At 43.0% G+C, this 17,127-nt stretch overlaps 2 protein-coding genes across 3 annotated transcripts in view; one reads left to right on the top strand and one right to left on the bottom strand.

Annotated features, from left to right (window-relative positions):
• The window catches only part of mlx (MAX dimerization protein MLX), a 25,989-nt gene extending 16,627 nt beyond the window's left edge, over positions 1–9,362 (top strand). The window contains exon 8 of the mRNA XM_069904960.1: positions 397–9,362. Within this exon, the coding sequence (XP_069761061.1) occupies positions 397–453 (57 nt within the window). The 3' untranslated portion in view covers positions 454–9,362. The remainder of the gene's footprint in view (positions 1–396) is intronic.
• psmc3ip (PSMC3 interacting protein) overlaps positions 3,900–17,127 on the bottom strand; it is a 25,293-nt gene continuing 12,065 nt past the window's right edge. The window contains exons 4-8 of one of the 2 annotated variants that reach the window (XM_069907235.1): positions 16,595–16,706; positions 13,904–14,049; positions 9,616–9,669; positions 7,767–7,826; positions 3,900–6,495 (exon numbers count right to left, since the gene is read on the bottom strand). In XM_069907235.1, the coding sequence (XP_069763336.1) occupies positions 6,385–6,495; positions 7,767–7,826; positions 9,616–9,669; positions 13,904–14,049; positions 16,595–16,706 (483 nt within the window). In that variant the 3' untranslated portion in view covers positions 3,900–6,384. Of the gene's footprint in view, positions 6,736–7,766; positions 7,827–9,615; positions 9,670–13,903; positions 14,050–16,594; positions 16,707–17,127 lie in introns of both variants that reach the window. The other variant, XM_069907236.1, reaches the window with a different exon arrangement.

The following is a 17,127-nucleotide window of genomic DNA, read 5'->3' as shown; positions in this document are numbered from 1 at the left end:
AATGTATCAGGTTGAATTTCTGATAGACCTCGATCTAAAATGTTAGGTGGTTCTCTTCCCATTAATGTTGCCTGACCTGAGTGTTTCCAGGATTTCTCACTTTTGCCATTGACGTTGTAGTTCATTTGCTAAAAGTATTGGATAAGCTGTTTGTTTTGCACGTTGGTGTCAGTAAGCTCAGTCAAAAAATAGGCCCCCACCGGTTTATACCCACTCTTTCACAGCTCATCCTGTTGGATCGTGCCAGAGACTTTTATTTGTTGGTGCTGTCTAGTTTTTTGAGATGCATCTAGTCAGTTGAAGAGCTTTCCATAGCTTGAAAAGGTATGAGATTCATTACATTGGAGTAACCAGATGATTCTGATTGTTTAACATCATGTCACTCTGGTCTTTCAGACTCTGCGAGAGATCGTGGTTGGTGTACTGCGGCAATTAAACAGTCAGCTGCATTGAGTTATCAACCTGCTTTTAGTATTGGTGGACTGGAAGCAGATTTATACCCTGCAAGTTTCCAGAAATCTTGTACGACACTGTTAAAAGTTGAATAACTTCATTGAAGATTAAGGTGCGACAAATGTGTTTCGAATTTGATTGTTTTTATTTCTGATGCCCTGACATCCATCAAGAACGTCCACTGGATTTCTAGACGTGAAGCCCTTCAGCATTCTGAGTTGCCTTTAAACATTTTTTTTTAATCCGGAGGCTGTAGAGTTACATAGCCTTGCCGCTCAACTTGTCCATGCCAACCAAGTTGCCTAAAAGAGCTGGTGTCATCCGTAAGTCTACATTTGGCTCATATTCCTCCAAACCTTGTCTATCTCTGTACCTGTCTAAATGTCTTTTTAAGCATTTTTTTTGTATCCCTCGCTGCATCTTGTTCCACATACCCACCACCCCATGTGAAAATATTGCCTGTCATACAATGTAGAAATCAACAGGACCTTTGGCCCACAGTGTTGTGGTATCCTAACAAACTTCTCTACCAACTGCTTGGAATTTCTCGACTGCGTGACCCTCCATTTTTCTCAGTTTCGTGTACCTAATAGTATTTTAAAAGATCCTATTGTACACACCTTCACTACCATTGTCAGCACCACATTCCATGCACCCACCTCTCTCTCTCTGTGAAGAACCTACCTCTTACATTCCCCCTTGTACTTACTCCCAAGCACCTTAAAACTATGTCCCCTCATAGTTAGCCATTTCAGCCCTGTGAAAAAGCCTCTAGCCATCCACACAATCAATGCCTCCTATCATCTTGAACACCTATCCTCTGTCACTCCAAGACCACTCAACCTGTCCTCACAAGGCATGCTCTCCAATCCGGGCAACAATCCTTGTAATGAAGTGACAAGAACAGAAGCACCATATGCCTTCTTAACACTATCAACTTGTGCAGCAACTTTGAGTGCCCTATGGATCTCTACATTCTTCCACACTGCTCGGAGTCTTCCCATTAAAGTATTCTGCCTTCAAATCTGATCTAACAAAATTAACCACTTCACACTCTTCTGGGTTAAACTCCATCTTCCAGTTCTCAGGCTAGCTCTGCATTCTATCAATGTCCTTTTGTAATTTCTGGTAACCCTTCAGACTATCCAATACCACCACCAATCTGTGTCATCTGCAAACTTAATAACCTACCCTTCCTCATGCAGTATCACAAAGAGGAGGGGGTACCAGAACATATCCCTGCGGAATACCACTGGTCACCGATCTCCATGCAGAAGACCATCCTTCTATAGCCACCCTCTGCCTTCTTTGGGCAATCCAATTCTGTATACACAAAGCAAGGCCTCCTTGGATTCCATGCTCCTTACATTCTGAATGAGCCTTTCATGTGGAGCCTTATTAAATGGTTTACTGAAATCCATATACACTACATCCATCATTCTACCTTCAACAATGCTCTTTGTTACATGAACAAAATAAAAATAAGAGGGTTACGAGGTAGGGAGAGTTTAATACTTTTTTAAAGGAATATATGGGTTGGCACAACATCAAGGGTTGAAGGGCCTGTACTGTATGTTATCTCGTCAAAAAATTAAATCAGGCTCGTGAGGAATGGCCTTCCCCTGACAAAGCCATGCTAACTATCCCAATCAGATTATGCCCCTCTAAATCCTGGTAAATTCTGTCTCTCAAGATCTTCTCTAACAGCATGCCCTCCAGTGAAATAAGACTCACATATCTATAATTTCCTGGGTTACCTCTACTCCCTTTCTTGAGCAGGGGAACATTTGCAACCCTCCAATCCTCCCATACTTCTCCTGTCCCCACTGATGATGCGCAGATCATCACCAGTAGCTCAGCAATCCCCTACCTCACTTCATACAGGTACCCAAGAGTAAATCTTGTCCGATCCTGGCTTTTTTCCAAAAGTGCCAACACATCCTCTTTCTTAATGTCAGCACACTGAAGCATTTTAGTTCACTTTAAGTCATCCTCATAATAGCCAAGGTCCTTTTCTCTGTTGTACACCGAAACAAAGTATTCATTAAGGACCTCTGCTACCTTCTCCCCTCCATGCACACATTTCCACCATCACTCCTGATGGGTCCTGTTCTCACACAACTCATCCTCTTGTTCTTCACACACCTGTAGAATACTATGGTTTTTCCCTTAATCCTGCTTGCCAAGGCCTTTTCATGGCCCCTTCTAGCTCTTCCAAATCCTTTCTTAAAAGCTCTTTCTGGTAATCTTGTAATTCTCTAGAGCTCTATCAGTTCCTACCTTCTTAAACCTCTCAAGTTTTTCTTCTCAACTAGATTTCCTACATCTTATGTACACCATGGTTCTTTAACTTCTGGAAATAATTCTCTGCCACCTGCCATAGCTTATCTCATATCCTTCTATTGAGCTGATTTCCCTCAAGAGTGCACTTATACATCCCTGAAAATTTCTTTTCCTTGACCTGGGCCTCAATATCCTTGGTCATCCAGGCATTGCTACTCCTGTCTGACTTGCCCTTCACTGAAAGAACATGCTGTTCTTGAACTCTGCCTATCTCACTTTTGAAAGTCTCCCAATTGCTAGACATTTCTATACCTGCAAAATCTCCATTAAAAGTCTGCAAGTTCCTGAATAATACCTTCAAAATTAGGTTTGCCCCAATCTAGAACTTTATCTTGTGGATAGTCCCATATTTTTCCATATCATTTTAAAACTAATGGAATTATAGTCATTGTTTCCAAGGTCCGAGGATTTTGCTGATATAGAGTAATTTTCCCTAAGATGTTCCACCTTGATACTACATCACTATGGTGAAATATTAATATTTACACTTTGGTGAAATATTAATATTTATACTTTGTTTAAATATTGAATTGAATTGTCACATTACCAAAATACAGTATGAAACTGTTTTTAACCTGCCCAGGAATTTCAACTATTATGAAACAAATATAATGAACAAATGAGTTTTTTAGAATTTTTAAAAAAAATGTATACTCACTGTTTTCTGTTAGACATTAGAATAGCCTTAACAGGTGATGATATTTATTATATAAACATTTTCAGTTTAAAACAGGAAAAATGTCTATTTATTCATTTCACTAATTCTAATCAACTACTTGTGCTATGAAATATGTTATGGCTGCCAGGGCTGACTCTCCTTCATGTGGTAGCACAGTCGGAAGTTGAAACTCACCGTGCTGAAGTTTCAGCTATTATAACCATAAATTGTCCTAAGCACCCCAAGTATTTTGTGTATGAATTGCACAACTCGTCCAAAGTGCCATGCACAAAAGCACTGGAAAAACTCAGCAGGTCATGAGGCAGATGATGTTTTGGGTTTGAGGGAAAAAAGCATGACCTGTTGAGTTTCTCAGCATTTTTATGAACTGCACTATATTCCAGCATTTGTAAATGTATACAATATTTACATTGGGTGCAAGTGATGTTGGTACATGATTTTAATAACATTAATATTTTTCAAACATTGAATTCAAAATTTAAAAAGAAAATTATCAATCCCAATAAACATTTATTTGTTTATACACAGTTGCAGATAGGTTGATGGCAGGTCACCAAACTGACTACAGATTTTGATGGGCAAGGACCCTGTCTAAAATATCCATATCTGGCTCTACCTGAGCAGATAATTGACAAAAATAACTGAAGCATCAAACTGCAGAAATCCAGAAACTGCTGGAAGTCCTCACCTGGTCAGGTAGGATTGGAAGATGGATGTAGGGCAGGGAGAAGTAGAGTCAACACTTCAGATCAAGTACAGGGAAAGGGTAGATGGAACAGAAGTAATGCCTGGACCATACAAGATCACAAAGTTGTCACTGTAACAATTACCTTACAAATCTGGAACTTTTTAAAAAAAGGTACAGCCATATCAATGGAGAGAGAAACAAGGTGTTTACCTGAAACTATTAAATGTGTCTCTATGTCCCTAGTTGTTCCATGACTTTCCATTATTGTAGTAGATTGATGGTGGGGGGGGGGGGAAGAATTAAAGTGACGTGACTGGAAACATAGTCACACTTGTGGAATTAAGTAAAAGTAAACTTGAATGACATGGTGTTGGGCAGTGATGCGTGACTACATAAACACACCGTGACCAGTTTTATCACATTTTGTAGATGCAGCTGGGAGTAAAGAGATTGAGTTTATGATGGGGACTAAAAATTGGTAGCTTTAGTCTTCCCAATGAAGGAAATTCTGATCCAGTACGAGTGGATTAAGCTTCCTATCCTCTTCTGTTCAAATTCTCTCATTCCAGTACAGAGATAAGTTGAACAAAAATCAAAAGCTGCTGGAATAACTCAGCAGGTAAAGCAGAAGCTGTGAACAAAAAGGGATGGTTGACTATCCTTTCTCCCCTAGTCCAATCCCTCCCCACCTACATTTGCAACATCTCACGTCCTCCATCTCTTCAATGACTTAAGATTCCCCGAACCTGACCGCCTCATCTTCACGATGGATGTCCAATCCCTTTATACCTCTATTCTCCACACAGATCTGAAAGCACTCTGCTTCTTATCAACCAAAGACCCAACCAGTCACCTCTACCACCATCCTCCTCCTCACTCTAAATAACTTTTCCTTCAACCCATCCCACTTCCTCCAAACCAAAGGAGTAGCCATGGGTACCCACATGGGTGCAAGCTATGCCTGCCTGTTGGTTGGCTTTGTGGAGCAATCCTTGGTTCAAGCTCTTCAGCTCAACATGTCCATGCTCATTGACCAAGATCATTCTGTTTGCCTGCATTCAGATTGTTTGCCTCTACACCTTTCCAATCTATGTTCCTTTCCATATACTTGCAAACTTATTCAAGGAAATCCAGATCCAAGGCTTTGTACAAAAGTAAAATGTCATGTACAATTTCAGCTTCAATTAAATTCCCTCCATTCCATCCTTTCCCACATTTTCTGCTGTCTGAACTAACTTGTTTCTCAGTTCTGATGAAGGAGTTCAGACTTGAATTGATAACTTTTTCTCTTTTCACAGTCTCTATCCGAGCTGCTTGGGTTTTAGTTTGAACCAGGTAGGTGCCAACTTTGAACCCAGTCTTAAACATGAGGACATCAACAAATCTGCTAATTGCAATTTGCTTTAAGTATAGAGTTTGATTTTTTTGAGGAACAGGTCTGAAGACTCTCAATGCTTATGAAGCTGTAACACCTCTCTGCCTTAAATGGATGGCCTCTAAATTTTAAAATGGTTATTTTGTTCTTGATTTTCCCCGAAATAAAATCAAGAACACACAGTAACCCTCTCAAAATCACCCTGTATGTTTCAAACCAGTTCACAAGGGAAGTTCAATGCCTCTCATTGCCCATTGTGGTTTTCTCAACTTCAAAAGGACTTCCAACAGCAATGTGGCTTCAGCCATGAATAAAAACAAAAGTGATATTTTAATCTTAAAATAAATCATTTACTATCAATTAATCAGCTCAACACTTTTTTTCAAAACACAGAAACCATCTGATGAGATGTTAAAAAACATTCATACATACTAAACTCCATCATTGATGAAATGATCAAGCTTCTGATCAACATCCCAGCAAGGAAATACTTTGGACTTTTACAGCTTGGATTTTGTGCTTCGGGAGCAGAGCTGCTCAAAGCTGAAGCCCACAGAACTTGAGAGGAATCAGTGAATCAAAATTCGGAACAATGATGCTGGAATTCTGAACTGACACTGCATTAGCCAGTTCCTTGCCATCAGGATTTACAAATATGCTGCAGGTTTGACAGACTCGATGCATGGAGGATTGTTTTCCCAACTGAGGGGGTCACGGTCTCATAATGAGGTGCCCTCCATGTAGAACTGAAATGAGAAATTTCTTCATGCATTCAGCAGTGAACCTTGGGAATTCTCCATCTGAGGGCTTGTGGAGGCTAACACTCCATTAATTTAAAGCAGAAATCTATTTATAGATATGAAGCAAATCAAGTAAATGGGGGTAGTACTCCATATTGGCACTGTGGTGAACGATCTTGGCAAAAAGATGTAAAGGTCCAGCTGCTCCAGTTGTGCTCTTTATATGGTCAGATGGAAAATACAAACATGTTCAGAGTTCAATGGAGCAAAACTTAGGAAATGAACAGATATCACAATAATTTCTACTCAAAGTTGAAGAAATTAGCACAACAGCCCCAGTCCAGAGAGTTTATCTTCCAGGAGTTTGCCAGTTCTTCACTGAACACATGGCTTGATTCCTTCACACGTCTGGTACAGCAATGGAGTAATCTTCATCCGTTTCTATCCCAATCTCCTCCTCAATTACCAGTAATAAAACAATGAAAAGGTCAACAAGGAAACAAAAGTTTTTGCATTTTACCTATCGACAGAATTTTGAGGAAGCCAGATAGTGCAGGAGTTTCTGGCTACCCTCCACCCCCAACAAATAACCTGTTTGGGATTCAGCAAGTGCCATGTAAATATTGCTCCTCATCTAAATGCATATGGTTTCCAGATCAATACATTTGAAATACCTGACTAAATAATCTTGACGTGGACTCATATTTAGTGATATGGTAGGCCTTTTCACACTACTGAGTACGCGAGTTAACCCTCCAAATTGGGAATTGCCCGGTGTGAAAAGAAATAACTGGGCCCGGGCGAGTCAATTTTCAACCATGCTCTTAACTCTGCTTGGAGGAGAATTGAGAGCCCGGCCAAGTTAACTCGCCAATTGCCTTCTGGCAGTGTGACTTTAGTGCCTGCATGCTTGCGTCAGTCTGGCAGGTAAAATTCACAGCCCCCCGCTCCACTGCCTGAGCCCTGCCCTGCAGACCCCCGCACTACTGCTCTGATAGCCGACAGTCCCCTGCTGTTGCGTTACCTGGGGGAGTGGTGTGAGGGAGCGGGCGGCAAGAGGCAGCGAGTGGGGCAGATGGTGTGGACAGTGTGTAAGAGTGGGGCAGGGGGGGAGCAGGTGGTGTTTACTGTTGAAATGAATCCCCCACATTTGACAAATCAATCAGATTATGATTTCGTGTTTATGAAAATAATATCTAAAGCTCTGATAGGTCAATCAGCTGGCTGTCAGAGCGCTGTATGTAAAACGCTACTTGCGATGTCACCACTGGAGGTGGAAACCCCCTCCCAAAATCTCCATTAGCAGAACTCCCTGCAAATAATGATGCAGTGTGGAATGCTGCCAGGTTCAGCCTACCCTGCAGTTTTACCAGTTCCCTAGGTGGGTTGGCAGTGAGATAATTTTGGTCAGGAATTTACACTGCCAAATGCAGCCTCAGCTGTATGCATTCATGATGACTCCAGTTAAAATTCTTTTTCATTACTTACATAGAACTGCTTCTTGCTTCGAGGATACCCCTCCAGAACAGCATCAATCAAATCAGATGTCTGAATAGAAAAGGTGATAGTTTGTGTCAGTGAGATCTGCAGTGGTTTCAACAGAAACTCAAGGTTTTCTTTTGTGAGAACAAATCAATTGTTACAGACTAAAGAATTACAAAGTAGTATCGCACAGCAACAGGCTGTTCCCTATCTACATTAATCCCGCATGCATTAGGTTTGCACCCTTCTATTACCATGCCTATACCTTCTATACCTGTCTAAATGCACCTAAAACATGGCAATCGCATCTGATTCCACCACATCGATCAATTGCTTCTCGTGACATCTAAAATCTCTTCCTCCTTAATACTGACCTGCTCCAAACTATCTCTTCCTGAACTATCTTTTCCATGTTGAGTAAAACACTAAAATCTGCAGATGCTGGGATTGAGTGTTGAGTGCATTACAAAATATTGGAGCAGATCACACAGCATCCAAAGGGAGTCACCTGAACAAAAATCTGGGTGGGGGGCGGGGGGAGAGAGACACAGGTAAGAGGTCATAGGTAGACCTGCAGGAGGTTAGAAGAAAATGGGAGAGGAATGGAAACAGGGGTAGGGACAAAGACTGGGATGGGGATTATTGAAAATTGGAGGTTGATGTTGATGCCATCTGGTCGGAGACTGCTGTGACGGAAAATAAGGTGTGGTTCTCCAATTTGCGGGATGCCTCGATTTGGCAATACTCAAATCCACGGACAGACATCAATGTGGCAATGTGTGGAATTAAAATAGTTGGCCACTGGGAGGTGCAGCAGATTGAGCAAAGGTGCTCAACAAAACAATCTTCCAGTCTGCATCCATTCTCCCCCTTGTAGAGGAGGTTGCATCAAAAGCAGTAGATGCAGTAAATGGCCCTGACAGATTTGCAAGTGAAGTAATCATAGATGGTACGTACATACTCCGCCTGGAGATATGTTCAGTGACCCCAGTTCTTTGTGACTTTTATAAATCACTTGAAAGAAGTGGAGGTATGGGCACTAAGTTTGCAACGAGGAAAGTAAGAATTAATTATCAATTAGGTTTCCATGTTGACACATTCATGGATTGAAGGGTCTGTACTGTGCCCTCCATAATGTTTTTCCCTGTGCTCCACAGTTTTAAATTTGTGATCAAATAATTCACATGTAATTAAAGTGGACCTTCCAGATATTATTGAAGGTACACAATCCTTTATCCAGATATCTAAAATCCGGAAAGCTCCAAAAACTGGCAAGTGGGGAGAGAGACAGCAGCGCGAGTCGGGCGGGCGAGAGACCGGCTTCTTTGACTTTCATTGACTCAACTCTGGTCCTACTGTTGAAAAATGGCAACTACAGACTCCAAAGGTGATCAAGAGCTTAGAAGCAAGCCTAGCTCTCTTGTACTTGCATCAATGAAGCAAACATACCGATGCACTCACAAACACCTGTGGAGACAAATATCCCAAACATTATGGTGCTATGAAATGAGGGAACTATGTTTAAAAAGTGCTGTAATTTCTACATGGTCAAACCAAAATGTATCAAACAACCTTGAATAAAATCTAGATTGTGCACTTTAATTACATGTGAATCGTTTGATTGCAAATTTAAAACTGTTGCACAGGGGCAAAAAAAAGTGTCTGTCCTAAACATTCAAATATATGTGTGAAAATACATATATATAAACCCATATACAAACCCAACCCTCTAACAGCAATCTTCTCCTCCCTACTCCAACTCATCTAACAACCCAGTAAACGCCATCACTCTCCAGCTGAAGCACAATTCATCATACCTCTCCTGGCTTCAAATGACCCAAGAACCTATACTCACCATTTTCTTTCTTTTCCTCCATTCTTTTACGTATAACTTCCGCTCATTATAAACCTAGTTAAGCAAGAGCGGAGAGGATTAAAGGATAGTGATATCTTAACTTCTGTTTTCATTCTGGCCCTCAAGAATTCTTCCTGTTCAAATGCTCTATAAAGTTGGCAACCATATGAATGAAACAGATCATTCTTGTGGAATTGTATGAAATACAGCAAGAATCTAAATCTACAGCATCATTATTAAGATGCTTAGTCCCCTATACACCCATGACTGCACTACCAAGTTCGACTCCAACGCAATGGACATATTAGCTGTTGACACCACTGTTGTTGGCTGAATAACTGGAAATAATGAGTCAGGATACAGGATGGAGATTGAGAACCTGGTTGGGCAGAGCCAGGACAACAGTTTTCAAAGTTCAGATTTATTGTCAGAGCACATACGTGATATATATAGTCTTGAGATTATTTTTCCTGCGGGGCCAGGCAGAATTTTTACTTATCAATAAATGCAATAAAACAGAAAATAAATATTCAATAATCAATAAAGTGCACAAGTCAGAGGCCTTAAACGAGTCCCTGATTGAGTTTGTTGTTGAGGGGTTTGATGGTGGAGAGGGGAGCAGCTGTTCCTGAACCTGGTGGTATGAGTCTCAACATCACTAAGACCAAGGAGCTTATTGTTGATTTTAGGAAGGAGGCTGAGGAACCACATCCTGTTTGCATTGATGATATGGAGGTGTAGGGTTAGGACCTTCAAGTTCCTGGGAGCCCATATTTCAAGGACAGGACCTCCAGAGCTGTGATTTCAGGATTCTGACCTGTGCCACATGCTTGTGAGGCGAGAAAGATAAATTCTGTGTAACACATGGCTAAAGAGATGGTGGAGGAGGGAAGGATAATGGTTTTTGGATCATTGGGCTCTCTTCCTGGGAAGGTGGGACCAGTTTTCGGCTGGAAGGTTTGCATCTGAACTAGAGGGGGACTAATATCCTTGTGGGAAGGATTGTTAGTAATGTTCCGGGGGTGGGGTGGGGTGCAATTTAAACTAGATTTGCAGGGAGATGGGATCCAGAATGCCAGAGCAGATAGTGGAGTGGAGGAGGAAAAAGATGATGCAAAAACTACATACCGAGACAGAAATCAAAGGTTTCTGTGTGGTGGAAATAATGTTCTCAGGTACATCTATCTCAATGCATTGTAGGAAAGGGAGTCAAACTTAGATCATGGATTGGCTCATGGAATTATGTCATTGAGGCTATTGCTGAAACTTGGTTGCAGGAGGGTCAGGACTGGCAGCTCAATATTCCGTGTTCCATTGTTTTAGACGGGATAGAGCAGGAGGGATGAAAGGGGAAGTTCTGGCATTGTTCATCAGAGAAAATACCCAGCTGAGCTTAGACAAGGGACAAGTGGGCTTGTCTACTAAAGCTGTATAGGTGGAGCTGAGGAATGAGAAAGGTATGACCGGGTTGTATATCAGTATTGGTGCTATGCAATTGCTTCAGCAAAAAGAGGTGTAAGGCGCTCCTTCCTCCGACGGCCTACAGGTTACCCTTGGGTAAGGTGCAGTACCTGTTTAGCCTCCCAATCAGGGTCACTTGAAACCATGGATTGCAGACTAAAAATGCTGGGCAGATGAATCTGCTGATCACTGGCCAGGGTTACCTGTGCAGTATGGACACTGCAACTGAAGAAGGCAACAGAAAACCACCAGTATTTTTCCCTTATATAATCATGAATTCAACAATGACTACGGTCTCAACTCAAAGATGGAGCCTTCACCAAAGGAGAACAACTACAATTTGGAGGTTCAGAGATCGTGATGGATGGAGAGACACAAGTAAATCACAAAATTCTGTAGACACTGTGGTTGAAGTAAAAACACAAGAAGCTCAGCAGGTCAAACAGAATCCTTTATGTAGCAAAGGCAAAGATACATAACTGATGATTCGGGCTTGATCCCTTCATCAAAGTATGGGAAAATGTCAACAAGTATCTGAACAAGTGGGGGAGAAGGGGGGTGGCAAAGCAGGTCATGATAGAGAAAAAAGTGAGGGGACAGCAACAATGAGGGGGAGGTGGCAGGACTGTGCGGGTGAAAGAACTGGAAAGAAAGGAAAGGGGGAGGGGAAGAAAAGGCAAGCAGGTTTAGTGGAAAGCAGTAAAGTCAATGTTCATGCCATGCTGAACGTGTTCATGTCCAGCTGGAAAATAAGGTGGTGGGACAGCACATAAGGCCATGGACAGACACGAGCACAAGAGTGTGACCCAAGATTGAAATTGTCGGCCACTGGGAGGTCATTGTGGTTGCGAATGTGAAGCTGTTGAGTGAAGCAATCTCCCGGTCTGCGACCAGTCTCTCCAATGTAGAGAATCCCACAACGGGTGTACCGTATGTAGTAGACAAGTCCTCTGGATGTACAAGTGAAGAGTTGCTTCACGTGAAAAGCCTGTTTGGAGCCCTGGACCGTGGTGAGGGAGGAGGTGTGAGCACAAGTGTTGCATGTCCTACGGACACAGGGGAAGGTGCCAGGGGTGCAATGGGTGGTGAGAGATGGGTGCAGGAAGGAATCACAGAGGGAGTGGTCCCTGCGGAAGGCCGAGAGGGAACATGTGTTTGGTGGTGGGATTCTGTAAGAAGTGCCGGAAATTCCAGTGGATGATGTGTTGAATGCGTAGGATGGTGGGGTTGTAGGTGTGGCATATAAGGGCAGAGAGGGCCAGGGAAAATGAGCAGGAAATGGAGGAGATTCAGGTGAGAGCTGAGTTGATAGTGATGGACGGGAAGCCACGTTTATGGAAGAAGGCAGAAATTTCAGAAGATCTGGACTGGAAGTCCTAATCTTGGGAACAGATGCAGCAGAGACAGAGAAATTGAGAGAAGGGGATGGAATCCTTGCAAGGGGCAGGGTGAGAGGAAGTGTAGTCTAGTTAGTTGTGCGAGTTGGAGGGCTTGTAGTATACATCAGTGGAAAACTTGTCTCCCAAGATGGAGACAGAGAGATCCAGGAAGAGGAGAGTGTTATCGGAGATGGGACCAAGAGAGTTTGAGACTGGAGTGGAAGTTTGACATGAAGTGGAAGAAGTTGACAAGCTCATTGCAGGTGCATGAGACAGCCCCTGTGAGGCCTATATACTGGAGGAAGGCTTGAAGCAGGGGTTGCTCCACAAAGCCTACCAACAGTCAGGCATAGCTTGCACCCATGTGGGTACCCATGGCTACTCCTTTGGTTTGGAGGAAGTGGGATGGGTTGAAGGAAAAGTTATTTAGAGTGAGAACATGATCTGCCAGGGGGAGGAGGATGGTGGTAGAGGTGACTGGTTGGATCTTTGGTTGATAAGAAGCAGAGTGCTTTCAGATCTGTGTGGAGAATAGAGGTATAAAGGGATTGGACATTCATCGTGAAGATGAGGCGGTCAGGTTCGGGGAATCTTAAGTCATTGAAGAGATGGAGGACGTGAGATGTTGCAAATGTAGGTGGGGAGGGATTGGACTAGGGGAGAAAGGATAGTCAAGGTAGGATGAAACGAGTTCAGTGGGGCAGGAACAGGCAGAAACAATGGGTCTGCCTGGATGGTTAGGTTTGTGCATCTTGGGTAGGAGGTAGAAATGGGCAGTATGGGGGTGGGAGAGAATGAGGTTGGTAGCCGTGGAGGGAGGTGGCCAGAGGCGATGAAGTTGGAGATGGTTTTGGAGTCAATGGCTTGATGTATGGTGGTAGTCCTGTGGGAGGGGTCGATAGGAGGTGTCTGAGAGCTGTTGAATGGCCTTGGCAAGATAGATGTCAGTGCGCCAGACCACAACTGCACCACCCTCGCCTGCGGTTTTGATTGTTGCTGAGAGAGTGGATGGCAGAGCATTCTGAGGAGGTGAGGTTGGAATATGAAAGGGAGGTGGTAAAATTGATACAGTTGATGTCTCGGTTGATGTTACGGCAAGGAACCTGAATGAATGTCGTAGACCACTCAAAAGCCCGAATTTGGAGCCTCAAATTTGCAGAGAGATAGCAGATAGCTGCAGGAAACAAAGTTGTGATAGTAGGTTTATCACTCCTTTTCAGTATGTGAGGACTTTGGAGAGGGTATAGAAGAGATTTTCCTGGTTTGGAGAGTTGGTGTTACAGGGAAAGACTGGACAAACATGGCTTGTTTACTCCGAAGTGTGGGAAGTTGAGGGGAGACCTAATGGAGATTTATAAAACCTACTGGTCAAGTAATTTGAGAGAATACTAACACAAAAGATTCAGCATTGAATTGGCTGTAGAAACCACCCAGGATATCAGCTTTACCTGTTCTTTATCTTCTGGAGTGACATGGTTGCTTGCAGATTTGAACTTCTGCAGTTTCTCCCGATGTAATGCACATTCTTGCTTTAATGCTTCAATTTCCACTGACATTTCTTCAGTAGTCATCGAATTATTTAGCTCTTTAAGTTCTAATTCAGACACAATGAGGTTAATGTTCACTTTAATTTTCCAATGATAGACGTAAAACACACACTAATTCCATCATCCTTCCTTCATGGAGCAAAAAGTTACATTCAGCAAGGATCCCATAAAATTAGTACATTACTTTGCTGTATGGCAGACCCCACATCCAAAGCAACAAGATGACTCTAATCTAAAAAGCACTTAAGCTGACTCTGAACTGTAATGGGATATTAAGACAGGACGTGCATTTTTATATTCACCTACAAGTCACGACTGATTCCACCTGCATTGAATTCGTCCATCATTATTGAATGAAGATCTACCGGGACCAATGCCTGAAGAAAGCGCACAGAATCAGTGAACTGGTGCGGCCTCGAAAGGCCAACATGGCCTGTTTCCGCTCCGTAAATGGTTATATGGTTATGGCCTCTCTGAACTCATCTGGCACTTTCAATTCTATTCTCAACAAATTCCTAACCATCAAACGTCCTTCCCCACAACTACAACTATTTTTGTTCCCTTGCCTGTCAAAAAAGCCAAAATTTTATTCCCTGGACGTGAACTCCAGAGACTCATCACAACCACCGTCAATTGACAATTTTGTTAACTGAGCATCCCCCCCCCCCCCCCCCATTACCTACATCAGTGCTGGGACCATTGTTCTTTCTTAACTAGATCAAGGTAGTTAATTTGATTAGAACACTTGCAAATGACACCAAAATGGATGCTGTCGTGGACGATGAGGAAGGACTGGTGAGTGTCGGAAGCTGTGCTTTGTTTCAGAGAAATTCAATTTGAGACAGAGCAAGAACCTCGGGAATTAGTTGGGAGTCTGTGAAACTGTCAGAGCCAACAACAAAAAGAAGGGAAGGGAAGGCCAAGTGGAGCAACCAGTGTGTGAGTGGCCCAGTGAGTTAGAGGCTTTGACTTGAGAGGCTTTGGGGAGCAGAGGCTGAGGACCTGCTACAGATAAGGTCAGGTAAGAACTGTTCATAGTAACCCAGAGTCGGTAGTAAAGATTACTTCTGAAGCAGTGATATTCTCCAATTGTAAGATGTGGCAAATCTGGTACAGTCCCTGATGAGTACACCAGCAAGAGGTGTATTCAGCTACAGCTTCTTACAGACCATGTTAGGGAACGCGAGCGGGACATGAGTGAACTCCAGATCATTCAGGAGGCAGAAGGGCTGATAGGCAGAAGCAACAAGGCAAGTCATATCCGAGAGGCAAAGAGGCAGTTAACTGGGTGACTGTTAGGAGAGAGAATAGGTAGTCAGCACAAATCACCCCTATGGCCATTTCCTCAACAATAAACATGGTTTGGGATACTGTTGGGGGGATGATCTACCACGGACAAGTCATAGTGGTCAGATCTCTGGCACAGAGTTCAGAGAGGCCACAACCATATAACCATTTACGGAGCGGAAACAGGCCATGTTGGCCTTTTGAGTCCTCACCGGTTCACTGATTTTGTGCGCCCTCTTGTCTTGCCCTTTAGCCCAGAAGGGAAAGGGGAAGAAGAGGAGATCTACAGTGATTGGAGATTCAAAAGTGAGGGGAACAGATAGGAGGTTCAATGAACAAGATTGAGACTCTCAGATGGAATGTTGCTTCCCAGCTGCCAGGGTCAGAGATGTCTAAGATAGAGTCCACAACATTCTGAAGTGGGAGGGTGAGCAACTTGATGTAAATGGTCCGGATTGGTACCGATGTCAAAAATAGTAGAAATGAGGCCCTGAAGAGGGAATATAGGGAGTTAGGAAGAAAGCTAAAAAGCAGGACCTTAAGGATGGTTATCTTAGGATTGCTGCCTGTGTCAAGTGCCAGTGAATATACGGAATGCGTGGCTGGAGAGTTGGTGTAGGGGATAGGGCTTCAGATTCGTGGATCATTGGGATCGCTTCTGGGGAAGGTAGGTCCTGCAAATAAAAGATGGGTTGCCCCTGAATCAGAGAGGGATCGAAAAACTGGCGCGAGAATTGGCTTAAACCATTGGAATCTCTTAGCTTTTGAACATTGGTGTAATTTTTTCCATTATGCAAAAAAAATCACAAAACACTGGAAAACAATAGGTCAGGGGTCATCATTGGAGAGAGAAACAGAATTAATACTTCAGTCCAACGACATTCACAATGTCCCAATTCTGAGGAAAGGTGGCCAACCTAACATGTTCATTGTATCTCCTTACAGATGCTTCCTGAGCTCCCGATTATTCCCAGCACTTCTGACCTATATTTCAGGCTTCCAGCATCACATTCTTTTTTATTTCAATTTCATGTGATTGATTGTTATTCATATTTAAACCTGACACAGACTTAAAAGGCCACTGCCTGATTCTCAACTCTACCTTGCCCATTGTGGAATCACTGATTAAATACATACCAGGCCTCATGAGAATGATCTCACCTTCTTCTACTACCCAGGTGTGGCAAAGACAGAGAAGGAATTTTACAACCTTGAAATTCCTATCCCACACCCCTGAACTCCCGCCTCACCCCCCCCCCCACCCACCTCCATGCACTTTGACCCTCCATCTATCCCCATTCACACCTGCTTCCATTTGACGACAGCTCTGTTGAAGATTCTGGAACTTTTCACTCAGTTCACAGATCTGATTATCTAGTGTCTTCAGTTCAGCTTCACCAACATCTGTAAACTGAGTCTGCAGGAAATAAAAAAGAGACAAAGCCTAAGAGAAAAGGAGTAATTGGGGCCACTTGAATATTATGCACCAAGATGATTCACCAAAATGTTGCCTGTAATGAAGAATATTGAGCAAATGAGGAGCAGCAGTTGTTTTGAAAGTGGTAAGGTGGTACAGCAGCCAATAAAATGGAGAGTAGATATAGTGAAGCAGCCATTTTGGAATGGCTACTTTGGGAGTGGGCGTGTGCTACTGCTGTTAAGTGCAGTAATTGAGTGCAAGTGCTCATACTTTAGTGGGAGGCCCAGCCGAATTACTGGTAAGAACAGGTAATCTTTTCAGATAGTACCAAAGGGATATTAGTCAGGGCAGAGGTACGACGCTTGTGCAGGATGTGGGACAAGGGGACCACACCAGGAATGGTAAAGTCTGGCAGGCC

Source organism: Narcine bancroftii, chromosome 12, assembly GCF_036971445.1.
Source record: "Narcine bancroftii isolate sNarBan1 chromosome 12, sNarBan1.hap1, whole genome shotgun sequence".
In the NCBI taxonomy this organism is placed as follows: domain Eukaryota; kingdom Metazoa; phylum Chordata; class Chondrichthyes; order Torpediniformes; family Narcinidae; genus Narcine; species Narcine bancroftii.
This window is presented reverse-complemented; position numbering and strand designations above follow the sequence as displayed.